The 26441-nt window shown below is 37.8% G+C and overlaps 2 protein-coding genes across 3 annotated transcripts in view; one reads left to right on the top strand and one right to left on the bottom strand.

Annotated features, from left to right (window-relative positions):
• Positions 1–1130: 1130 nt before the first annotated feature.
• Positions 1131–24563, bottom strand: LOC115212406. Its single transcript, XM_029781300.2, has 4 exons — positions 24511–24563; positions 23542–23857; positions 3020–3180; positions 1131–1570 (listed from the first exon to the last, which is right to left on the bottom strand). The coding sequence occupies exons 2-4, from the start codon at positions 23594–23596 to the stop codon at positions 1199–1201; spliced, it is 588 nt and encodes a 195-aa protein (XP_029637160.1). The 5' UTR covers positions 23597–23857; positions 24511–24563; the 3' UTR covers positions 1131–1198.
• Positions 11869–26441, top strand: part of LOC115212405 (uncharacterized serine-rich protein C215.13-like) — a 59960-nt gene continuing 45387 nt past the window's right edge. Inside the window, exon 1 of one of the 2 annotated variants that reach the window (XM_036503295.1) lies at positions 11869–12077. The gene's annotated coding sequence lies outside the window, so the exon portion shown is untranslated. Of the gene's footprint in view, positions 12078–25991; positions 26154–26441 lie in introns of those variants that run through there. The other variant, XM_029781298.2, reaches the window with a different exon arrangement.

Here is a 26441-nt window from a genome sequence, read left to right on the forward strand (position 1 = left end):
TGACACAGAGTTGCAAAACTGGCCCTTTGATTAATTTTTGCTAGATGAGTGGACTGAAGCAATGTGAAATTAAGCATCTTGCTCAAAGACACTGCTGGGAATCAAACATGATCCAAATACCCTAACCCATGCAATCTTCATATTCCTTCCTTCTGGGGTCCTATAAAAAATCACAAGCACCACCGATAAAAAAATAAGTTCTGTTTACATGCATTTCATCAACCACTTTGGTAAGTGGTAACTGCACTTCTGATTCTATAGCACTGCCACTATCAAAACCCACTTGCCACCACCACTGTCCAAAAGCTCTCAAATCATATCCTGTCTTTTACTTTATTCAGTTACTGAATTGCAGCCATGCTGGGGCACAAACTTCAAGGGTTTTAGCCAAGCAAATTGGCTCCAGTACTTTTTTTTTAAATTCTGGCTCTTATTCTTTCAGCCTCTTTTGTTAAACCACTAAGTTAAGGGGACATAAACAAACCCACACCAGATATCAAACAGTGGGGACACAAGCACAAATACTCACACATATATAATTATATATAAACATACAACAGGCTTCAACTTGGTTTTCGTTTATCAAATTCACTTACAACATATTGGTTGGCCAGGGACTATAGTAGAAGACACTTGCCCAAGGTGCTGTGCAGTGGGACTGAATCTGATACTACATAGTAGCAAAGTGAGCTTCTTAACCACACAGCTATGCTTACACTTAGTCAATGATTTATCTTCAATTTCTCTACCAGAACTGCATAGCTTACTTTAACTCCACTGCCTACTAATGCTTTCTCTCCAACAGTAAATATACAACATATCAAACTGAATGTTATCTGCATTAACTTCTTGCACATTAAAGCCTGAAATATAAATCTAAGAGACAATGAAGGAGTCTTTAAATATTTGTTCAACCTGACAGAATAACAGCCATATCATCCCCAATAACACCCCCAGTTTTGTTTCAAGAAACAGATGGTGGGGATTTTAAAAATAGGGAAACAATAATGATAATGCTGAGTGTAGCAGAGAAATAGGTAAACAAACATGAGTTAAGCAGTGAAATGGAAGTATCATGGAATAAAATGAAAGAAAGTTTTTGATCATGATATTCATGAAATAAAGAAAGGTTAAATAAATAAAATGCTTTATTGCAATAAATAACACATAAATAAAAGACCCAACATATAAAACTCAATTATTTTTTGATTTTCCTCAACTGTTTGTGCCGCACTGATAAGCCATATTCCCTTTCAGGTGTATCAGGAACTAGTATTTTGCCAAAGTCTTTTTGTTCCAAAGGAGAATTTTGAAAGAGGTTCCAAGGACATGTTGGTTTCAATGAGTCTTCAGAATTTGTAAACTTTGGACTAATCACAATGTTTTCTATGTTTGATAATGACTGGCAATCTTGAAAAGGTTTGTGAAGAGATCTTGGTTTCAAAAACTGCAGAGAACCATATCTCTTGTTGTGTTCTTTGGGACAGTCATTTTCAACATTAGCTTTAGCGTTTCTTTTTCTTTGTTGTTTGGTTGGTAGGTCTTTAATGTCAGTGAATTGGGGTGACACCTACATAAATAAATGAACATATTGTTAAAATGAGTTAAGGGAAAGTAAAAAAAAGTCAAAGGAAATATAAGGTTTACTCTTTTTCACACTTTTACTTGTTTCAGTCATTTGACTGCGGCCATGCTGGAGCACCGCCTTTAGTCTAGCAAATAGACCCCGGGACCCATTCTTTGTAAGCCCAGTACCTATTCTATTGGTCTTTTCCGCCGAACCGTCAAGTGATGAGGACACAAACACACCAGCATCGGTTGTCAAGCAATGCTAGGGGGACAAGCACAAACATATACACACACACACATATATATATATATATATATATACGATGGGCCTCCTTGAGTTTCCGTCCACCAAATCCACCCACAAGGCTTTGGCCGGCCCAAGGCTATAGTAGAAGACACTTGCCCAAGATGCCAAGCAGTGGGACTAAACCCAGAACCATGAGGTTGTTAAGCAAGCTACTTACCACATAGCCCACAGAAGCAACATACATTATTTACATTTGACGGATATTTGCCCTCATTTTGTTTGTTGTTAACACAATGTTTCGGCTGATATACCCTCCAGCCAACATCAGACGAGGACAAATATCCGGCAAATGTAAATAATGTACATAATTCCTCATCTCTTAAATATAAAACTGTATACTTTGACATCTATTTCACATTAAGACCAGCATTAGTAGAGTGTGAAGTAATTAATGACTAATGAAAATTATTTAGGAATATATAAGTATAGGCGCAGGAGTGGCTGTGTGGTATGTAGCTTGCATACCAACCACATGGTTCCGGGTTCAGTCCCACTGCGTGGCACCTTGGGCAAGTGTCTTCTGCTATAGCCTTGGGCCGACCAAAGCCTTGTGAGTGGATTTGGTAGACGGAAACTGAAAGGAGCCTGTCGTATATATGTATATATATATATATATGTGTGTGAGTGTTTGTGTTTGTCCCCCCAACATCGCTTCACAACCGAAGCTGGTGTGTTTATGTCCCCGTCACTTAGCGGTTCGGCAAAAGAGACCGATAGAATAAGTACTAGGCTTACACAGAATAAGTCCCGGGGTCGAGTTGCTCGATTAAAGGCGGTGCTCCAGCATGGCCACAGTCAAATGTCTGAAACAAGTAAAAGAGTAAAGAGTATATACAGTAAGGGGCTTAACATATCTTTAAAATCAATCTTATACTGATTAAAAGTAAAAGGCTCTGTGCAAAAAGAGTTAGGATTCTGGTGTCAGCTGTGGCATATAAACTTATGTAGACAATCAACCAAGAAAACGTCTGTGCAGATACTCAACCAAACATCATAACCAAATCTCCCTCAAAATACACCCCCGAGATCTTTAAGAATACATTGGATAATGTATTCCTAGATAAACTATCAATTAGGTCTGATAATGAAGGATAACCTAAGGCTCCTCCTACAGTAAAGCAAATGCAACATAAAGCAACTTACCCATGAAGGGCTGTCTTTTATTTCTGTTAATCTGGCAGCTGCTTGGAAATTACTGCAAGGAATAGGAGTTAATAACCCATGTGGAATTTCTTTGGGGCTTTCAACAAAATGAAGCTGACATTTATGTTTGATTGACAGATTACGTTTTCTAGGCGGCATAACTGAAATATAACAGACAAGGAAAAAAAAATTTACAATACACACAGAAAAAAAAAAACCCTGCATCAATAAAAATTAATCATTTATATTTTAAATTAAACCTTGCCTTGTAAGTGATTTCAAAAGAAAGTAAACATAAGTTTTTGCATTTGGTTTGTAAGATTCTTGATGTGAACTTGTGTGTTGAAATGGATTTTGTTGCATCTAGGGAGGGTCATTATGCCAATAATAAACACTAGTTCTATTTCATTTCTTCATTTAACCAGCTGATGAATAAAAAAAGTGAAACCGAACCAGTGTGTGTGTGTGTGTGTGTGTGTGAGTGTGTGTATGTGTTTATTGGCATAACGACCTTCCTGAGATAAAATAAAGATATTAAACTATCTCAGACAAAATAAAGGTAGATATATACCATCATAGCTGTGACATGAAAAACTGCATTAACAAGTCAGTTATTACAATATAATGAATAGTAATTTATTGTGAAATCAAAAGTAGCATTTTCTAAATAGTTTTTTGCTTTTGTCCAGTTTTTATCTATTTCTTAGATACTGTACAGAATGTATTTAATACAAGACCTCTGAATTGAGTTATACATTTAGTACAGAAACTTAAGATACACAATTGATGGGTTTTAAATGAATGTTTAAGGAAGGCTAGCTATTTTGACCCCCCACCCCGTGCTTCCCTCAGGTTTTGGTGTTGGTGTTGTTTTGTGTGTGTTGTCTCCTTTTCCCTTTCTTCTTTGCCTGGTTCTTTTTATTGCCCTCTTCTTTACCCCACTTTCCAAAATCCACCAAATTCTTACACTCACAATTAAAGATAACCCACCTCTAGCCTCTGCAGCAACACGAAAAGCACAACCTGTCTATCCCATAAAACTCAATTTTTTCCATATTCCTCACCATGGCAACCAAACGGTAGCCCCGAGTGACTTGCAACCCTCCTCACCCCATTTTACCCTCCAGTATATATTTTGGCACCAATCCAACCCCATCTACCACCCCTTAAACTATTCCCATCTCAAAATGAGACAACCAAGAAATCAAACAACTTTTTCGCATTTCAGCTTTATAGATATTGATGAGCATTCATATCAGGTGGTGTTACAGTTGCAGGTGAACAAAGCTTATGTTTGTATAGAAATTAAAAAAGGTGTGACTGATATTAGTATTTATTCCAGTATTTGTGATTTCTGTATTTAGAAGTTTGGAAAGATCTCTGTAAAGCTGATTAGTTCTTGATATATTGTAAAAAAAATGACATCTTTGATGGTGTCTCGATGCTTTGAACTGAGTATTGACATAATGTACACAACTCGGGTACTTTCCACCGAATATAGATCAACTGTGCATTTTATGTAAATTTACAAGGTCTCTGAGCTGGAATACATGATTTTTAAAAACCAAACATCTGATGATATTGTTTGTAAGTAGTATGAAAAGTCTGTAAGCGTGAATCTGATTTCAGATTGGGATTCATTTAAAGCTTAAAGTCACAGGTGAAATGTAAGCAAACTATGCATTTAAGTAGCATAGTTAACGATAAAGGTACAGTATTGATAAGAAGCAGCAGAAAACGTTACATTTACTTTGTTGTTCATGAAACAGAACTTGGTAACAGAAAGATATGAAGTGAACATATTTGCCAGTTACTTTACAGTTTGGTTGACATAACTAAGTGGTCTCTATTGCAAACAGAAAACTGCATTTTAAAGTAGTTAAACAACTAACTGTCCTGACATTAATGCTTAATAAACCTGGCACTGCTTAGTAAATATGAAAAACAACCCCAAATCCTCTATGTTTCAGTCAAATGTAATTAACGTAAAATAATTGATTTCAATAAGAGCGTGACAAGGTTTAGTTAGAATGACACATACAGTATGGTTGCATGCATGTATTTGTGTGTGTATGTATGAGTGTGTGTGTGTGTGTGTGTGTGCGTATGTATGTATGTATATATATTCTACTTCTTTCGGTCATTTGACTGCAGCCATGCTGGAGCACCACCTTTTAGCTGAAGAAATTGACCCCAGGACTTATTCTTTGTAAGCCTGGTACTTATTTTATCGGTTTCTTTTGTTGAACTGCTAAATTACAGGGGAAGTAAATGCACCAACATCAGTTGTCAAGCAATAGTAGGGGTGGGACAAACACAGACACAAAGACACACACACACACACACACACATATATATATATATATAATATATATATATATATATTATATATATATAATATATATATATATATATATATATATGCACATACATATATGATGGATTTCTTTCAGTTTCCATCTACCAGATCCACTCATAAAGCTTTGGTTGGCCGAAGGCTATAGAAGGCACTTGCCTAAATAAGTGTTTTTTTTTATTCCACAGTACTTGTAGTGATTTTGTTGAGAGGAAATGTTAAACATCACTGTTTATAGATCAGCACTTTCTCATACAAAGTGCAGAAAGTAAATACACACACACACACACACACACACAACCGGACCCGATACAACTTCTGACTACCACATTAACTCATAGGGCATTGATCAGCTGGGGCTAACGTAGAAGACACCCAAGGTATTGTACAGTGAGGTAGAACCAGAAACTACTTAGTTGAGAAATTTTTTAATCATGGGGCCTGCCCCAATTATTTCAACAAAAGAAAATAATTAGCAGACATAAAAAGTAATGGGGTTGATTTGTTTGACTACACCCTTGGCATAACTAAGAAAGAAAAGGATAGAGATATTATATGCATTTTTTTTTTTATTTGTTTCAGTCATTTGACTGTGGCTGTGCTGGAGCACCGCTTTTAGTTGAACAGATCGACCCCCATGACATTCTTTGTAAGCCTAGTACTTATTCAATCGGACACTTTTTGCTGAACTGCTAAGTTACGGTGATGTAAAAACATACACACATATGACAGGCTTCTTTCAGTTTCTGTCTGCCAAATCCACTTGAGCAAGGTGCCACGGAGTGGGACTGAACCCGGAACCATGTGGCTTGTAAGCAAGCTACTTATCACACAGCCACTCCTGCATATATATGAAAGAGAAAGAGAAACTGTATGATAAAGGGAGATTATATAGTTTGGTGTACATGTGCATGAATATAGACTTACACTTAATTGATGTTTCTGAACATGCTTCAAACATTTTGTAATAAGCAAAAAAAAAAAAAAAAAAGACAAAGAAAAGTAACCACATATAACAAGATAAAGTCATTATTGAACAGATATTAATGAGTAATGCCTGATACAATGAAGCATTTTTTTTTCATCTATTATCAAACACATCATAATGCTCAATGGTTTAGGAGTCTGAACACCAGCAAGATAAAAAAGAAAAAAAAAGTACTAGAAGATGGCATTAGAGAAGATCAGTATCAGCAGATAGAAGACATATGTTACTTTGAAGCAATCCATAAATGCAAATAATAATAATAATACTCCAGTTTTACATCCGTTTTTCCATGCTAGCATGGGTTAGATAATTATGCTATAAAGGAATGGGCTTACAGTTGGATCCTCTTCCTTTCACTAACCCTTACCTATTTTTCAAGTAAGGGATATCTTATTGCTTACAATTACGAAAACAAAGCAGATGATTCAAATCAAATCAAATTTATTGGCCGGAGAAGAATGCAATGTGCTTAAGCCATGTATCTACAGTTTTATACATAGCCGCCACAGTTGTCCAGAGACTCTTTGAGCAGGGGAGTGGTGGGAAGTTGAATGACATCTTGTGGCAGCTTATTTCATGGGGCTGTGATACGGATGGAGAATGTGGCCTTCTGCCTGTTGAGTCAAAAGTGTTGGGGATAGAGTTTGTAATCATGCCCATGAAGACTCTGCAAATGATAGGTTTACATTCCCGTTGAAGATGTTGAAAGCCAGGATGAGATCTCCCTGCATCCTTCGTCGTTTGAGTGAATGTAATGCCAATCGTTGAAGACGTTCCTCATACGTAAGCTTAGACAAGCCTGTGACCATTCGGATGGCTAAGTGCTGAACCCATTCCAGGTGATGAATGTCTTTCTGGAGATATGGGTTTGAGGCCTGGATGCAATATTCGAGGATGGGTCGAACTAGAGTGACATATAAAAGCTGGAAGACATCCATTGAAAGGTTGATTTACAGAAGTGACAAAGACATCACTGCTTTAGATTATAACTTTTGCAGAAGCAAACATAAATGTAAATACACACACACACATGAATATATAAAGTATAGAATAGATATAAGTTTTTGTTCCATAAATCTGCTTTGGTTACCCAGGGTTATCATAGGAGACATCTGCCCAAGGTGCTGTGCAGTGGGACTGAACAAAAAACCACATAGTTGGAAGCAAACCTCTTAACTACAGATCTATGCCTGTTCCTATTCTTTTTTTTTTTTTTATATTTGCTTCAGTCATTTGACTGCAAAATAATAATTTATTATTTTGCACATTACTTAATCATTGTTATTTGTTTTATCATATATTTAATCTTTCTATATGTAATTTTTCTAAATGGTATAATTTAATTTTTCATTATTGAATTGATAAAAGGTGTTTTTTTTCTAATTTATATATATATTATATTTTGTGAAATTTGATTTAGTATTTCTATATTGAATTTTTCCCTGTAAGTTTGGAATAATATTCCCTCATATTATTATTATTATATACATATATATATATATATATATATACACACACACACACACACATACATGCAGGTGAGTAGACAAACAAAAGAAGGGCACTCAACACATTTATTGGGAGTTACATGTATAGATGAAACAGTTTGATGCAGACTCATTGGTACTCTGAGTTTCAAGCCTGCGGCTAGTCTTTGGTTATTGGGCCTGAATGAGAGTTTAATTGAAGACAGTCAATGTTTTCTACTGGATGTTAGTCTGCGATTGGCTGAAAAAAGTCACATGGAGTGTGTATATTTTAATATATTTATATATACACACACACACACACACACACATATATAGATATATATATCACAGAAGCTTCTTCACATTTTCCAGCTATGAAATGACACTCACAGAGCATTGACTGGCCTGAGACTATATTAAAAACACTTGTCTAAAGTGCCACACAATAGGACTGAACCTAAAATCCCATGATTGCAAAGCTAACTTCTTAACCACACAGTCATGCCAGTACCTCTAATACATTAAAAAAAATATATATACTCTTTATTTCTTATTATACAAGGCTAACACTGGTAATCCAACAACTGACAGGTAAATATAACAATTAGGTTTATGAAGAGTGTTTTGTACCCTATTGTACTTCACAAGACATTACCTGAAAAGCCCAGACAAATGTACAGCTGTCATGCAGTCTCAAAATTTTGAAAGATATCCTATTAATTTACACTGCTTGCGCCCTGACACTGGGAGTAGATTACAGAGCCACATGTTAAGACTTGAAATGCTTCATCAAATACCTTAAACAGTTTAGAAATATTTCGCATTATATATGTGTGTGTGTGTACACACACACACACACAAGGCAAGCCAATGATATCGAGCTGACAAACCCTTTCACCTGCTAATCCACAAGGCAGGAGCTACACTTTAATTCCCACTGAGAAAATATTGACCTTCTGCTTAAAGAAGCATTTAGTCTTTCTTGAAATAAGAATTAAATACAAGTTTTATAACAATTGCTAACCCCATTTTTTTTATTAAATTTTTCTTTGTGAAGCAAACACAACGTATTTTTTTATACATCATCATCATTGTTTAACCCTTTCGTTGCCAACCCAGCTGAAACCGGCCCGGGCTCCATCATATAAATTTCTTATTTCCATAAGTTTTGAATTAAAATCTTCCACTAAACCTTAGTCACAATTTATGTTCCTAACATTAGCTGAATGATAACTAAATTAAAATCTTCCACCAAACCTTAGTCACAATTTATGTTCCTAACTTTAGCTGAATGATAACTAAGCTATTTTACTAAATTCTTTGTTATATTTAAAGTAATTGAAAGAAACACAGAGCATCTCAAAATAAATACAGTAACGAAAGGGTTAATGCTTTCTTTCCATACTGGCATGAGCCGAACAGTTTGACATGTAGTTATCCAGACACTGTCTGTTGTAGCATGGTTTCTATGGCTGGATGCTCTTCCTAATGCCAACCACTTAGCAAGGTGTGGTGGGTGCATTAACACAGAACCAACAGGGATGTGTTAACACAGCTCCAGCACCTGAAGGACAAGCCTGTGTGAGAGGAAGATGCCACATCCAGTCCCTTGTCATTTGCTCAGTGATGCCCAGTGTCCGGAGATCTTTTCTCATCACTTCATCCCATGTCTTCCTGGGTCCACTCCTTCCACAGATACCCTCCACAATTAGAGCTCAGCACTTCTTTATGCAGCTGTCCGACTTTTTCTCTGGTCCTGACGGCATCACGAACCATGGCGGCCCATGCTTGACGGGCCTGTGCGAGGTCACTGGAGATAGTGAGCCATTCGCGGTTCCATCTGCGGACCTGAGAGTTTGGAGAGGTCCTCCTTTGTCGTCGTTGCCCGCCCGTGTGTTTGCGCCAGTTGGGAAATGGAGGTAGGAGGAGGACATCGCAAATCAGCTCACCCTCTGGACACGGGGCCGCATGACTGAACCACCTTAAGCGCCATTCACATGCATCACATGCATCACATGCCCAAACCAGCACAGGTATTTGTAATGGGCATGTGGTGTGAGCCCACATTATGTTGAGTTTTTTGCTTGCAATGTCACTTCGGTCTTATTTCTAAAACTCTTGACAATAGCATGAACATGACAATCGCAACTCACCTCGTTTAAATCAGATGTATTGACTAATGAGTGTAATCAATATCATCACCATGTTAGCTATGATTAATTAAAGATTAGTTAATAAGGAAGACTAATTGAGAAACAACCCAGTGCTCCTACTTGTTTAACATCAAATTAGCCTTGGTCAAGAAGACATACCACAAATGATAATAACATCTTTTGCAGTTCAGATATAGTACCCCAACAAGATGTGTGGAAGGAGAAGGAGAGGGACATTTGGCTGCTGTTACCAGCAGCTCATACAACCACATTATGAAGAGTCAGGAGAATATTCTGTGTTAACATATCTCCTTCGCCGACCTATGTCATTGCCATCATACATTTATAGTCAGTAATAATTGAGTTCAGTTTTGAAGTAGAGGAAAAGTTAAAACTTAATGTTGCTGAAAGTATGTCTGTTTAGCAAAGAAAAACTGGTGGAAACAACGCAAAAATACAGTCTGAGAGAGAAGAAGAAGAGAGAGAAGGGGAAAAGAGAGAGAGGAAGGTGGAGAGAGAGAGAGAGGAAGGTGGAGAGAGAGAGAGGAAGGTGGAGAGAGAGAGAGGAAGGTGGAGAGAGAGAGAGGAAGGTGGAGAGAGAGAGAAAGGTAGAGAGAGAGAGAGAGGAGAGAGAGGAAGGAGAGGAGAGAGAGAGAGAGAGAGAGAGGAAGGTGGAGAGAGAGGAGAGAGAGAGAGAGAGAGGGGAGAGAGGAGAGAGAGAGGAGAGAGAGAGGAGAGAGGAGAGAGAGAGGAGAGAGAGAGAGAGAGAGAGAGAGGAGAGAGAGAGAGGAGAGAGAGAGAGAGGAAGGTAGAGAGAGAGAGAGAGAGGAGGTAGGAGAGAGAGAGAGAGAGGAAGGAGAGGAGAGAGAGAGAGAGAGGAGGTGGAGAGAGAGAGGATGGTGGAGAGAGAGAGAGAGAGGATGGTGGAGAGAGAGAGAGATGGTGGAGAGAGAGAGGAGGGTGGAGAGAGAGAGGATGGTGGAGGAGAGAGAGAGGAGGTGGAGGAGAGAGAGAGGAAGGTGAAGAGAGAGAGAGAGAAGGTGAAGAGAGAGAGAAGAAGGTGAAGAGAGAGAGAAGAAGGTGAAGAGAGAGAGAGGAAGGTGAAGAGAGAGAGAGAGAGGAAGGTGAAGAGAGAGAGAGAGGAAGGTGAAGAGAGAGAGAGAGGAAGGTGAAGAGAGAGAGAGAGAGGGGAAGAGAGAGAGAGAGGAGGTGAAGAGAGAGAGAGAGGAAGGTGAAGAGAGAGAGAGAGGACGGTGAAGAGAGAGAGAGAGGAAGGTGAAGAGAGAGAGAGAGGAAGGTGAAGAGAGAGAGAGAGGAAGGTGAAGAGAGAGAGAGGAAGGTGAAGAGAGAGAGAGGAAGGTGAAGAGAAAGAGGAAGGTGAAGAGAGAGAGGATGGTGAAGAGAGAGAGGAAGGTGAAGAGAGGAAGGTGAAGAGAGGAAGGTGAAGAGAGGGGGAGAAAGAGGGAAGAAGAGGGGGGAGAAGAGAAAAGGGATGAGAGAGGGAAGAGAGGGGAAGGGAAAGAGAGAAGAGAGGGGGAAGAAGAGAAAGAGAGGACAGGGGAGATGGAGGAGAGAGAGAGGGGGGACTGAGGAGAAAGAAGAGGGAGAAAAGAGAGAGAAGGGGAAGAAGAGAAGAGGGAAGAAGAGAGAGGGGGAGAAGAGAAGGGGAGAGGGGAGAGAGAAGGAGAAGAGAGAGAGAAAATGACAGACTAAAAGAGACAGACAGCTCAGGTCACAGAGGACAGAGAGAGAGAGAGAAAGAAGAGAAAAAGAAATGAACGAGAGAGCAAGAAAGAGGGAGGAAGTGAAGGAAGGGAGAAAGAGAGAGAGCGAGAGAGAATGTCTTCCCACTTATGTCACCCTGGCAACTGATACATCTAAACATTACTTGTAAATCAATGAATACTTTCAGTTAGAGCACTATTACACGAGGCTGTGAAAAGGTAGAACACATGAATGGAAGACCAGAAGATATCACTTGGACATGTTGACTGTTATAGATTAGCAACATTGCACAGAAGGTGTTGGGCAAAATAAAACAAATGGAAGAAAAGTACCTCTACTTAGAACCAAGTCAAAATACAATGTGAAGGTAAGTAGTAGTAATTATTTTTATATATATATTCTTTAGATGTTTTTAATATCATAAAAAAAATTTATGTGCTTACCAATAATTAAGGTGCCAATGCATGATGGAATGGGTGGGCAGGGATCAAATAAAATGATCACAGGGAGCTTCTAGTTGGTTACTTGCGATAAATAACCAAATTTCATTCAATCACATAAGACTTTAAAAAGAAAATAAAAAGAGAAGGGTACTTTGGATAATGTAGTCTCACCCCAATCTAAAGAAAAAAGTCATGGCTAAAAGGATGATCATAGGTATACTTGAATAGAGATGACCTGGGGTTAAACAACAAAACAAACCATAAAGTAAGAAGTAGTGAACTTCATAAGAATATATGTATCTGTATCTTTTACTTGCTTTAGTCATTGGACTGCAGCCATGCTAAGCATCACCTTAAATGATTTTAGCTGAATTAATTGATCCGAATACTTTTCAAGTTTGGTACTTTTTTTTTTAACTGCTAAGTTATTGGAATGTAAGTAAACAAACCAACAATGGTTAATTAGTGGTGGTGGTGGGTACAAACACACATTCATGTATTTGATGGACTTCTACACAGATTCTGTTACCAAATTCACATACAAGGAATTCGTCATTTTGGGGCTATTATAGAAAACACTAGCCCAAAGTGCTGTGCACCTGAAACCGTGTGGTTACAAAATGAGATAATCATACAACCAACATTTAGATCAGCTTCATCGTGCTTCTATGGGTTGGATGGGTCCTTTCTTACACAGCATCTAATCATATGTTGCATTACTTTGACACCATTTTGAGGTACAACATCCTGGGATGAGCGCTCATCATTTAGGTCTTTTGAAGGTTTCCTCTTTCAGTTTTCCTCAAACATCTTTATGCACCTAACTTCGTATTTATCACATATCAATATAATTGTCTCTTGTACACTATACGTGATCCCCCCTTTATTTCCAATTTTCCTCTCAGCTCATCTGTTCCACATTGCTCACGCACAATAACATTACACATGCAGCAGAGCGTAATTGCTTAATTTCCATCCAGCCATCACACTGTGTACACGAATAATGTAGTCTACCCTTTGCTTGAAGAGATATTCCTCTTGTTGCTAGCAAAGGTAATACCTCTTTGAAACTTTTTAATCCTTTAGCATTTAAACCAGATCATGTAAAAAGCACCCACTACACTCACGGAGTGGTTGGCATTAGGAAGGGCATCTAGCTGTAGAAACACTGCCAGATCAGACTGGAGCCTGGTGCAGCCGTCTGGCTTCCCAGATCCCCGGTCGAACTGTCCAACCCATGCTAGCATGGAGAACGGATGTTAAACGATGATGATGATGATATCCTGTCCAAATTTTTTTACCTGTTTTATATTCAAACTGTCCAAAACCTCTCACCCCTACATAAGATTGTCATTGTAAAAAATATATAATAAGGACAAAGTGGTGAGAAAGGATCTAAGGAGATAACAGAGGGCTGAGACCCCTGGCAGTTTGCTGTGCTTGAAAAGACACATCAAGCTAAATAAAAGTGTAGCTGCCCTTGTATTGAGGCTCATTCCCTGCAAGCTGAGCATCCCTAAACTTATGGGTTCGTAAGTGGTGGTGCCACATAAAAAGCACTAGCACCAGTGCTGTGTAAAAGCACCCACTACACCCTGTAAAATGGTTGGCATTAAAATGGGCAACCAGCCACAGAAATTATACTAAAACAGACATGGAGCTTGAACAGCTTTTCAGCTGATCAGCTCCTGTCAAACCATCAAGCCCAGGTCATCAAGGAAACTGTTCGTTAAATGATGATGATGATGTCATTGAAATCGCTAAGCAACAAGATAATGCATGATTAATTCAAATCAATATGAATAAATAAACATTACATTTGACAAAATAATGTGAATGCTAGAGGATTTAAATCCTGTTCTTATTCTGGTTATGGGTACCCTGCTCCTCAAGTGATTAGATCACCTTGGTAACAAAAGCTTTCTTCCAAGGAGCACCAGTACCTTCAATTCTAAGTGTTGTTTTCATGTCTAACTAAGTTTTCCATAAACTCTGCTTTAACCCTTTAGTGTTCAGATTACTCTGTTAAATGTAATACTTTTTCACTCAAATTGTTTCGGATTAATCCTGGATTATCTTACAGCTTTGAGGTTTCAATGATGTGATTGTTTATTTTTAGAATGGCATTGTAGGTTAGGTGTGAGAGGTTAGATATCGCCAGTTTGAATATAAAACATGTAGAATATATTGGGCTGGATTTGGCCAGTTTAAACACTAAAGGGTTAACTAGGTTGTCAGCATATTAAAATTTCCCTAGGTGGTATATCTTGGAGAACTGTAAAAGGGGACTGATGATTAAACCTTGATGAATAATTGCACTTTTGTATGTGGCTTGCGATGCTATATTAAAGTATCCATCTACTTCTAGTTTTCTCAAAGAACACCCAAACTAGAGATTTTGATACTTTTTCAAAGGCATTCTCCAGATCAACAAATGCTAGGAACAGAGGCTTACACTAAGCTAAAAACTTCTCTTACAGTTATTCCACTATGAAACAAACATCAGCAATAATCCAACCTAATAAAAACTGGAATTGCATCTCATCTAAGCTTATTCTCTGCCAAATCAATTGAGCTTAAACTCTTTCTGTTACTAGCAGTACCCATGGAAATTCCAATTACTTTGAAAACTATAAAATTGTTGGAAGTTTACAGAAAATCATTAAATATAGAATTTCTTTTGAAATGATATTTTTCTAAAGTATTTGATTCTTAGCTTTACGTGCAGTTGTAAAAGTCAACAGACAGTACTGAAGCAATCAGGAAAGAAAATTTAAAGTAAATACTTTAATTTTAATAAAGGAATGACATTTTAACTGCCAAATGTGCCACTGGTGGGTCATTGCCCACTGCACACAACTACCATATGTGCCGCTGGCAGTACATTTTTATAATCTGAGAAAATATTTCATCCTGTATCTTTGACATGGTTTCAAAGATATTTAGATAATTATGGGATATTGTGAAAATGAAAAAAAAATTACATTTCCTTGCAATTGAACAGGATCACATGAAATATGTGGTATCACTGGTGAGTTCTAGTACCAGACCATGGTGGTTAACATGTCAATATCAGTGTACTACAGTATGACTCCATTAGTAATTCTTTAGCAAACCTTAGTATACTGTTATATATCCTTATTTTCATACCAGAGGATAGTACATATGGTATGACATCAAGCCACACACCCAGTGAGTGACATACAATGATTGTCCAAGTGATTATGGATTCTAACATTAAAAAAATATCAGTAACATAATACACAATTCAAGACATTTCATTTCCAAGTCTTATGAATAATATAGTATAAGTGTTGTGTATCAAATAGATTAGGAGTTGGATTTCATCTCATAGTTTATGGGATACAATGGATGAGTATACATATCATTGTTTAAATGTCCATTTTCCATATTTGCATGGGTCAAGCAAAAAGGTATTGAGACAGATTTTTCTATGGCCAGATGCATTTTCTGTTGCCAGCTCACACTTGTTTTCAATTAAAGTAATATTCCATCTCATCCTTCAATGTACAGCTTAACATCCAGACACAATTTCATGAAGGATTGTGGACAAACAACATTATTTGTGTAACAGTGACTGTTGTTTTCAATTGACACATGTCAAGACATAGTAAACACTCACCCACACATACAAGCATGCATGTGCTGCTTCTAGTTTCCATCTAGAAAATTTTATTCACAAGGGATTAGTCTGCCCTAAACTATAGTAGAAGACATCAGCTGATAATGCCCACTCAATGGGAATGAATTTTAACCCTTTCGTTTCAACCCGGCTCTGGCTCTGAGTACAAATGTCTTGTTTTCATAAGTGTTGAATTAAACTCTTCCACTAGAACTTAGTTACAATTTATGTTCCTAATACTAGCTGAATGACAACTAAGTTATTTTACTAAATTCTTTGTTATATTTAAAGTAATTGAAAGAAATGCAGAGCATCTCAACAGAAATACAATAATGAAAGTGTTAAACAAAGTGGGGCATCAAAGCAAATTTTTAACCACATGGTCATCCCTGTGCTATGTATATCTATCCATCTATCTATATATACTGGTTTTAGTCATGCTAGAGTATCAACTTTAGCCCTTTAGCATTCAGATTACTCTGTCAATGTAATGCTTATTTATTTGTATTGTTTTCAATTAATCCAGCATTATCATGTGGCTTTGGGATTTTAATGATGTCATCATCATCATCGTTTAACGTCTGCTTTCCATGCTAGCATGGGTTCGACGATTTCATTGAGGTCTGGCGAACCAGATAGCTGCACCAGGCTCTAATCTGATCTGGCAGAATTTCTACAGCTGGATGCCCTTGCTAACGCCAACCACTCCGAGAGTGTAGTGGATGCTTTTACGTGTCACTGGCACGAGAGCCAGTCAGGCCATGCTCAAATGGTGCTTTTTATGAGTCACCTGCACAGGAGCCAGTCCAGTAGCACTGGCAACAACCTCACTTGAATGTTTTATTCACGTGCCACATGCACAAGTGCCAGTAAGGGGACGCAGGTAACAATCACGCTTGGATGGTGCTTTTTATGTGCCACCGGCATGGAAGTCAGTTTGTTGCTCTGATTGTTTATTTTCAGAATAACATTGTAGGGTAGGTGTAAGAGGATGGATATAGTCAGTTTGAACATAAAACAAGTAAAATATTTAGGTCAAATATGGCCTGTTTAAATGCTAGAAGGTTAACTGGTTTCAGTCATGCTGGAGCACCACCTTTTAAGGATTTCATTAATCATATTTTCTTGAATATTTAATCCAATGGTCACCACTTTTAGTAATCTGTAAGTGTGTCTGGTAGTTGAGTGTGTGACGCTTGGCTAAATTAAATCTTCTTCCTGTATGGATGGTTGGTTGGTCCAAAACGAAAGAACATGGAGGCGATGGCAGCGCTAGTTGTGTGTGTGAGAATACCTCCAAGAGGTCCACATTGTTCAGTCCACTGGATCATCAAAAGAACTTGCTGAGCAGCCAGCGTTGACATGAATGAAAGAAATACGTGCTGAGAGAGTTCTACAGTGAAGGAAGGAAAACTCTCCAGTGAGAAATGGTGACTGTCATGCTTTATACAAACGCCAAACCAGAAGCAGAAGGAAACGTTCCATTCTAACCAATCAGAGAGAGCGACACAAAAGGTGCAACCACACAAAGTCGACTGAGCCAACTTTGAAATGGAGAAATGTATATTTGCATGTAAGCCAATATCAAACACAGAGCTGCTACAAATACTTATTCTAGTCCGAAGAGTATTTAGTTTTCTTGCTGACAAAAATGGATACAACTCAACACCTGTTTACTCCACTAAACAATCACAGACATACATATACATGACAGGCTTCTGTACAGTTGCCATTCAACTATTTCCACACCCATGCCATTAGTCAATCAGCTGTTACAGTACAAGACACTTATCCAAGGTACTTGCAAAGGTATCGCACTCAGGACCACAGGGCTGCAAAGCACATTACATAACTTCACAGTTAAGTAACATCACCTTACACCTTTACCCTCCCCCCACTTCTAAAAGGTGAGAAATCATGTATCTTCTCTATGGTAAGAAACCTGTTCTGTTCTAGCCATTTACTTCTCTCAGCATATAGTCCCCTCCCCTTAAGGCTTGCACTCTTGCAAGATGCAAAGCAACCTCTCTGTATTGATAGTATGAAAAAAAGCACCCCACAGATGGTCTAAAGTTGCTGGCATTAGCAAGGGAAGCCAGACCAAAGCCGACACTGGAGTATGATGCAGTCCTTGAGTCCATTGGATCCTGTCAGATTGGGTAATTGATGTTAAATGATGACTTCTACACGTGTGTATTTGTGCAAATGCATACACACACACACACACACACACACACACATTTAAGAGTTTTTAAATGCTTAAAAACAAATAAGCCAGCCAGTGAAACTTTGAAGTTAGTCATTAAAATATATGTAAGTTATTATCAAAGCAAATAATTTTCTTTATGAAGAAAGTGACATCGATTTTAACATACTGATATTTTTGACCAATAGGCTCTTAGACATGACAATATATATATCAGACAGCTAGGTGTAATTCTTTAGCTCACCAACTTCTGTCAAACCATCCAACAATCCATGCCAGCATGGAAAACACATTAAATGGTCATGATATACATATATATAAAAGTGTGTGTTTACACATGTACATACATACATCTCTGCATGTGGTGTAGTTTGAATTTATAACTAAACAGTTAGTGGGCCAAGGACCTAGATCTCACAGTCATTGGAAACATGCTTTCACACCATAGGAAAAAAATGCAGTGAAAACATTTAACCATTTTTTAATTCTTTTACTTGTTTCAGTCATTTGACTGCAGCCATGCTGGAGCACAGCCTTTAGTTGAACAAATAGAACCCAAGACTTATTCATTGTAAGCCTAGCAATTATTCTATCAGCCCCTTTTGCTGAACTGCTAAGTTATGGGGGACAAACACACCAACATCAGTTGTCAAGTGATGGTGAGGTGGGTGGACAATACAGACACAATACGGGCTTCTTTCAGTTTCCGTCTACCAGATTCACTCATAAACTATAGTAGAAAACACTTGCCCAAGGCACCATGCAGCAGGACTGAATCCAGAACCATATGGTTGGGAAGCAAGCTTCTTACCAGTCATGCCTAGAAAAATTATATGAAGAATATGCTTCATATATGAAGAATATACTCTTGAGCAAGACACTTTATTTCACGTTGCTCCAGTTCACTCAGCTGTAGAAACGAGTTGCGATGTCACAGATGCCAAGCTGTATCGGCCCTTGCCTTTCCCTTGGACAACATCGGTGACGTGGAGAGGGGAGGCCGGTATGCATGGGCGACTGCTGGTCTTCCATAAAACAACCTTGCCCAGACTTGTGCCTCAGATGGTAACTCTTTAGGTGCAAACCCATGGTCAGTGTCTGACCGAAGGGGGTCACCTCACCTCACTCATAGCCACATTCACCACTGCTTAAGGAAGAATATAACTAATGATACAAAGCTTTTGAAAGGCATTTCAGTTTGTGACCTTCCAGTATTTCAACCTTAAAACTTGTGCTTCTCAAAAATCATATATTTGTCCATTGGTAGTTAACAAAGGCCATAACTTCAGATATATGGTACTTCAGCAAAGAGAAGAGTTGTGCAGAAGACCAGCTAATCATAACTGCTCCCACCTATACATCTTCTGTGTGCATTTAAAAGTGTGGAAGCTATAGAAATGGGGCTATTTCATTATTACAAATGTGTCTGATACCCCAGCTACCACAGTGAAAAGGTTTACTGCCTGTGGTTCCAAGAAGCTCCTGTCATTTGAGACAAAAATCATGATCTAGGTTTAAGTAGGAGAAATTTATGCATTACTTGTTCTGGATTGTCTAGATCCAGTATCAAGATATTGGCTAAGATAGTTGGAGATGAGACTTGATGCAGGAGTCTGATAGAAATTTGGCAGAAATTGCTCAAAGGGCTTCACTCCAATTTTTCTGTCAGACTAGTTTCCTTTAGCCTTGTTCTATCCCTAGCACTCAAGACAGTGAAACTATTTGACCCATAGCTGAATGTTTGACAGTAATAATCATGTGCCAAACTTGTTTGCAAGATATAGGGGAGGGAGCCAATATATACATAAACAAGTTGCATGAGCGACTTCAACAGTGACACACACATACACACAAATGAAAGGCAATGAATGAATGTGTGTGTATGTGTGTGCTCACTGACAAAACAGTGTGTTGTATCACTTTTGTGAAGTTTTGTCAGTGACCAGGCTGACAAATATTTTGACATAAATGAAATCTTAATATTGAAATGAAACTGGTAATACTTATATACAGGTGTTACGTACAAAACATTTTAAATGTATGCTGTGTGGACATGTAATGACACCCTAGCCCTAACCCTCCCCTTCATATCGTTACGTAGATGCATCGGGATCTCTGTATTTAAGTAGTGCCATGAAACTAACAGTTTTTGTGTATTCTTGAATGGCTTACAAACATCTATGCTGCAATTGTTTTTGTTTCGGCACACAATCTCAGATTAAGTCACTTGCTATGCAAGTACATCTCCGTAATTTTTAAAAATCACTGTGGATAAATACTAGCAATGACCTTCTCAGGCTCTCCAGAAACAATTAGGAGCAGGGAGTGGGGTTGCAAAAAATTCATAATTTCTCAAATATTCATTTTTATAGCATATAAATGTATTTATTAGGGGAAAATATTGAAAAACATCAATACTTGCGAGCGTGATAAAGAAACAAGGAGGGTTGTCTTTGGATGTGATAGAAACAACAGCCAAATCACCCTTAAATCACTTTTCCTTCTGAAAATATTAATTTTTTTTACCAAAAATGCTTTTCCCTTGCTTTTGAAATGCAAAAAAAAGAAAAAAAAAGCCAAAATAGGTCCGGAGTGGGATGATGAGGGAGGGGGTGTAAAAAGAAAGAGTTCAAAATTTTTTCATACAAAGATGCCCCCCACCCACTCCATCATCTCAAAGGTTGCGGCTTAAAAAACAAACAAAAAAAAAAGACAAAAAGGAATTCCCGAAAAAATTTTTCTTACAAATTTTTTTATAATCATAATCTATGCTGTTTGAAGGGATTTGTATGAATTTTCATTGAAAGATACCCATTTTCCTGAAAGTTAGGAGGGAAAAAAAGTCAGATCATGTGAAACTCCTCTCTCCACTCCATTGGAAAAATTTGTTCCCATAAATCCTTATATACTCTGAAGCCATAACATCTAAGCGGAATTTGTAGAAAACTTTGTTAAAACAGTATCCATTTTTCTGGATGTTATTTCATTCATTGTTTGCAATGTTCACTCTCCCCTTCTCTCTCTCTCACACACACTGCAAAGCTTACAGAGAGGCTGCTGAATTGAAATCTCTGTGTTGCTTTGAGGGGAAGGTAAAACTTGACAAACTGCTTCTCCCTCTGTTGTTGGACTACCATGATGTTTGTTTAAAAAGAGAGATTATAACTCATCATCATCATCATTTAACGTCCACTTTCCGTGCTGGCATGGGTTGGACGGTTTGACTGAGGGCTGGCAAGCCAGAAGGCTGTACCAGGCTCCAATCCGATATGGCAAAGTTTCTACAGCCGAATGTCCTTCCTAACACCAATCATTCTGAGAGTGTGATGGGTGCTTTTTACATGCCACTGGCATCGACCACGCTTGAATGGTGCTTTTTATGTACCACCGGCATGGGACCGTCAGGCAGCACTGGCAATGAAAGCAATATTTACTAAGCAAGTGAGCACTATTACACAAAGAAATAATTAGATGTAAACTATAAAAATTATTAGAATTGGGAATCAAATGTGAAAATACTATCACGGGGTTAGCAGAAAACCGTCTGGAGGGCAGCCGTTCTTCCAGTATATATAAAACAGTCAGTAGCTCATGTATCCAAAAAGAAGCTAGAACTGTAATACTTCGGTTGTTTGTTATGGCTGGTCAGAGATTGACCATTGGTTTCACACCTACAAAACTCTGAACTGTTTAATTGGATGAACCTTGCCATTCCTTCCACCAGTTGTAGAGAGGTTATGTATCTCCAGCCAATAAGTCTGACAAGCTACTATACAGTTAAGCACTTTGTATGTGCAAAGCTGATGATTACTCTCTGACTGGCAATAACAAACAACCTTCTAAGTATATATATATATATATAATATATATATATATATATATATATATATGAGCAGAAAATGGAGAAAACTTTTGACCAACAAATTGACTACCATCAGTTATTTTTTAATACAAAACCTAACATTGCTAACAGTCGTTTCTGCTGCCTATGTTTCCTATCCTCCTCGTCAGTCCACACATTTTAGGTCAGTAAGTACTCTCTACAATTATTGAGAACGAAGTACTCAAATCCTGTGTTAATACCAAGAAGGACTCCACTATGCTTCCTCTACAGTGATAAATGTGTGAGACAAGTGCTAGTGTTTTTGCCATGAGGAAAAAAAAAGCACCCACTTACACAGGTTGGCAATAAACTGAGAATGCACAGGGTTGTAAGGTCCTTTCGGTCCTGACTTGCAGAGAACTATTAAACAACTCTAGTGTTAACGTATGAGAAAATGCACTCAGTATACTTTGTTAAATGGATGACGATAGGGTGATCCTCCGTAGAAGCCAAATCTGTAAGCGCAATTGCTCTTAATAAAAAAAGACAACCTGTCGAATCTATGCCAGCAAGCAGAAATAAAATGACATTTCTAAATACATACACAAAAATGATACACGTGCGTTTATGTAGATATACACACACCTACCGGTGTGTATATGCTTGCATATGTATTTATAAATATATATGCCTGTTAATATATACATAGTTGTAGGTGTACGTAGAAACGACAACAAAAATTAACAGTACAAAATATTTTAAACCTTTAAGAAAGTAGTAACTTGTACGATTCCAGAAAAAAATGGAAAAAAAATTCTTTACTAACCCGCCAAACTAAATACAAAGTGACAAAAGTGGAAAGAACTGTCCTAAATTCTATGTGTCTAAATATATATATATATATATATAGTATTTTATAAATTATCAAAATTACAAAAACGTATCCCTCTGTATATATTTTGAACATAAATTTATCGTGCACACAAGTCCAAATTCCTCTGTAGTGCAAGATACTTCTCTCAGCTGGTTGCTAGTTTGCTTTCGCACGGTAATTTCCGCCACCCCACCATTCCTCAAGACCATACCAATATTGTTCTGATAAACGAATAAACAAGAACAAAAGCAAGTACTCAATGCCAGAGAGTGAGAGGGGTATATACCTTATTCTTCTTTATAAACAAAAATTGTTTTAATCGATAAATATATATCCATCAAAAATGCCAACAGCATTATGGCAATCTTACGGTTCTAGTATATTTTACGTCAAATGACCAATAAAATGGAGATAAAACAATGACATTGCAACAAGTACTGTTTTATTCGGAGTAAATAGCTTATTTAGAGGAATTCTAGCAACACAAAGTTTATTAGCATACAAGGATGCATGGAAATATATTCCGAAACTCGGAACAAGCTGAGAATATTTTGCCGGGAAATAGTTGGGAAATAGTTTTAAGCTTACAAATGGCGAACTAAACAGAAAAAAATAAAATGACATGCTTAATTTAAATAAAGAATATAGTTGTAAAGTGAAAAAAAGCGAAATAAAAAAAAAAGTAGGAGTTATTAAATGTAAAGAAGGTAAATAATATAATAACAAAATGTATAATTTTCTATTGTTGTTGTTATCAGGGCATTAAGTTTGACTGACTAGTAACGCCAACTGAAAAATATTACACACACATACAAATAATAAACACTTATTCAAGCACCGACCTGCAGATCTAAGTACGAGCATGTCCAAACATATCGTATAAGTTTGCCGATGCATAAGAAGGTTGCACCAAGTTATGTTCAATCTTTCAGTAAATATCCAATATCCATGTAATACCTGTGTGAAATAGACGTTTGGTGATTTAGACCAATCAAAAATTCCCTTTCGTACAGAGTACGGCAGCAAATTTGGCAGTGTGGTTAGAACGTCAGATAGAAAGCTAAGCTTCGTAGTATTTGAGCCGATTCTCAGTGTTCCGTGTTCAAATCTCGCTGTTATCAACTGTGTCCATTCATCCTTCGAAGTTGATAAAAATGTACCGGTTAAACTAAACCCGGTCAAAAGAACAAAAAAAAAAAAAAGGCGATCTTTCGTCTCTAGTAGACCTTTCCGTAAAAAAAATTTTTTTTTTACATATGGGCTTGCGGGAACTTTTGAAGTAATATACATACATATACACATACACCGAGTAAAAAATTTCAGTTATCTCTTTCTTTCACACATTACTCTGTCTCTTCACACACACTAACAGAAGCACTTCACTTACACAACATACTGTCTGTCTTCCACACCCCATCAAACACACACACACACACGCATACACATGTACATCAATGCTTGCCATGCACGGTAACTTCAAAAGAAATTCCCTCGTCATAAAATCGCTTTCTCTTAGTCTCTTTCGCTCTCATTACTTCAAAAGTTCCCGCAAGCCCATATGTAAAAAAAAAATTTTTACGGAAATCGACGGAATGGTCTACTAGAGACGAAAGATTGCCAAACAAATTGTGTAATATGTGTTAAACAACTTCCTCTAAACGAATATGAAAAAAAAATGCGCGCACGCGAAAGGGGAGTGGGGGAGAGGCCTCGGAAAATTCACATCGGGAATTTCCGAAAGCGTCTGAGGGGCTGACCCGGGCACCAAAACAAAAGAAAAAATAGTGTAATATGTGTAAAACATATGTACCACCAAAGCAGGGTGGTGAGTTGGCAGAGCTGTTAGGTCGAGCGAGATACGTTGTGGTATTTGTGTCAGTTCTTTATGTTCCGAGTTCAAATCCTGCTCTGACCTATTAGAGTGGTTGGGGGATCTTTTCGCTTTGGTCGGTCAAAGCGAAGGAATGCAATTTTTTTTTTACACAAAGTAAATATAATACAAAAACACAAAGTAAGGATTGACTAGTCACGACTAGGTAGCACGGATGCGCGAGTACGCGAGTGCGCGCACCGGGACCACTCTTCTTAAATAGTACCGAGTGGTTGTCTTAACTCATCGTCCGGTTTAACACCATTACCTAGTATCCAGTGTATCTTTAGTAGTGTCCATTCTGTTACAAGCATTCAGGCCAGGTCTCCGATCTGAGGGTAACTCCCCCTTCCCTTGTAACTTTGTGACGGTCGTAAGCATTGCCTACTTTCCTGACTGAAAAAAAAAAAAGTAAGGAAAGAAACATATTGATAGTAGAATCGCCAGAGCACAGTGTCATTTCAAAGCATGGGCACACTGGGCAGTTGTCCAGGTGTTTCATGGGTCTACGAGCCCAATTATGATCTATTTATGTTGTGCCTTGCCGTCAATAAATAATTGCAGTAGAGGCCAGTCCATTGATTTACCCAGAGAGCCTATAATGCTGTTATATCGGCCCTACTTGAGCAGCGAACATATTTAGTTACGGTCCCTTACAATTTTAAATCCCACTTGGGTCAACTTTGCCATACATATTCCAGGGGCCAATAAAATAAAGTACCAGTCAATTTACTGGATACTCGCCCAAAATTTTGTGTCCTTGTGCTAATCTTAGAAAACATTTATTAACATAAGCCGGAAAAAATCAAACTAACTAAAGAATTAGTAATACAAGTGAAATAATTTGTAAAATTTTTAATGAAATCTACAAGTATGGTTAGCTAGGAGTGGCTGTGTGGTAAGTAGCTTGCTAACCAACCACATGGTTCCTGGTTCAGTCCCACTGCGTGGCACCTTGGGCAAGTGTCTTCTACTATAGCCTCGGGCCGACCAGAGCCTTGTGAGTGGATTTGGTAGACGGAAACTGAAAGAAGCCCGTCGTATATATGTATATATGTATATATATATATATGTGTGTGCGCGTATGTTTGTGTGTCTGAGTTTCTCCCCCCTAGCATTGCTTGACAACCGATGCTGGTGTGTTTATGTCCCCGTCACTTAGCGGTTCGGCAAAAGAGACCGATAGAATAAGTACTGGGCTTACAAAGAATAAGTCCCGGGGTCGAGTTGCTCGATTAAAGGCGGTGCTCCAGCATGGCCGCAGTCAAATGACTGAAACAAGTAAAAAAAAAAAATAGTAAAGCTCGAAAATAAATTGGAGTGAAAATACATTTTCTCTCGGAAATGACATGTATTTCAGACATGAACGAGGTTCGCGCGAGATCGCTCTTTGATTGGTCGATAGATTCTTGCTTCGAAATTCAAAATCGTTTACTTGAACGTGGACAGAGTTGTCAGTAAAGTTGGCACCACCACCTGACTTCCTGGTGCACTTGTTCCATAAACTACATCGTTATTGCTGTGGTCAACATTTATTCTGCACATTGTCACATTACCCTATGCAAATGCAGTTATTTATTATTCGTAAGTTGGCCAATTGTTGCTTACTACTTTAAAAGTACAATTATATATATATATCTGTGTATAATACATTGTTTATATATCTTATGTTTACTTTTCAGTTTCCTTTCAATAACAAAACAGAATGTCAAACGATTAGATTCTAATAATCGGTAACTGAATTAATAAAATTTCATCTGAAATAGTTATTTATGCCATAGTTATCTAACTGATGAGAATTTCAAGAGCGATAGAAGAATTTAAACTAAATCAGCTGATACGTTGTCAAATTAATCGTCGTTAGAATTAAAT

Source organism: Octopus sinensis, linkage group LG5 (assembly GCF_006345805.1).
Source record: "Octopus sinensis linkage group LG5, ASM634580v1, whole genome shotgun sequence".
In the NCBI taxonomy this organism is placed as follows: Eukaryota; Metazoa; Mollusca; class Cephalopoda; order Octopoda; family Octopodidae; genus Octopus; species Octopus sinensis.

Excerpts from the sequence above, each read along its gene's own strand:
- LOC115212406 (XM_029781300.2), bottom strand. The coding sequence starts at position 23,596 with ATGCATCGGCAAACTTATACGATATGTTTGGACATGCTCGTACTTAGA. Across the intron at positions 3,181-23,541 it reads GCTCGTACTTAGATCTGCAG|TTATGCCGCCTAGAAAACGT; the intron begins GTCGGTGCTTGA and ends GTTATATTTCAG. Across the intron at positions 1,571-3,019 it reads TAAAAGACAGCCCTTCATGG|GTGTCACCCCAATTCACTGA; the intron begins GTAAGTTGCTTT and ends TTATTTATGTAG.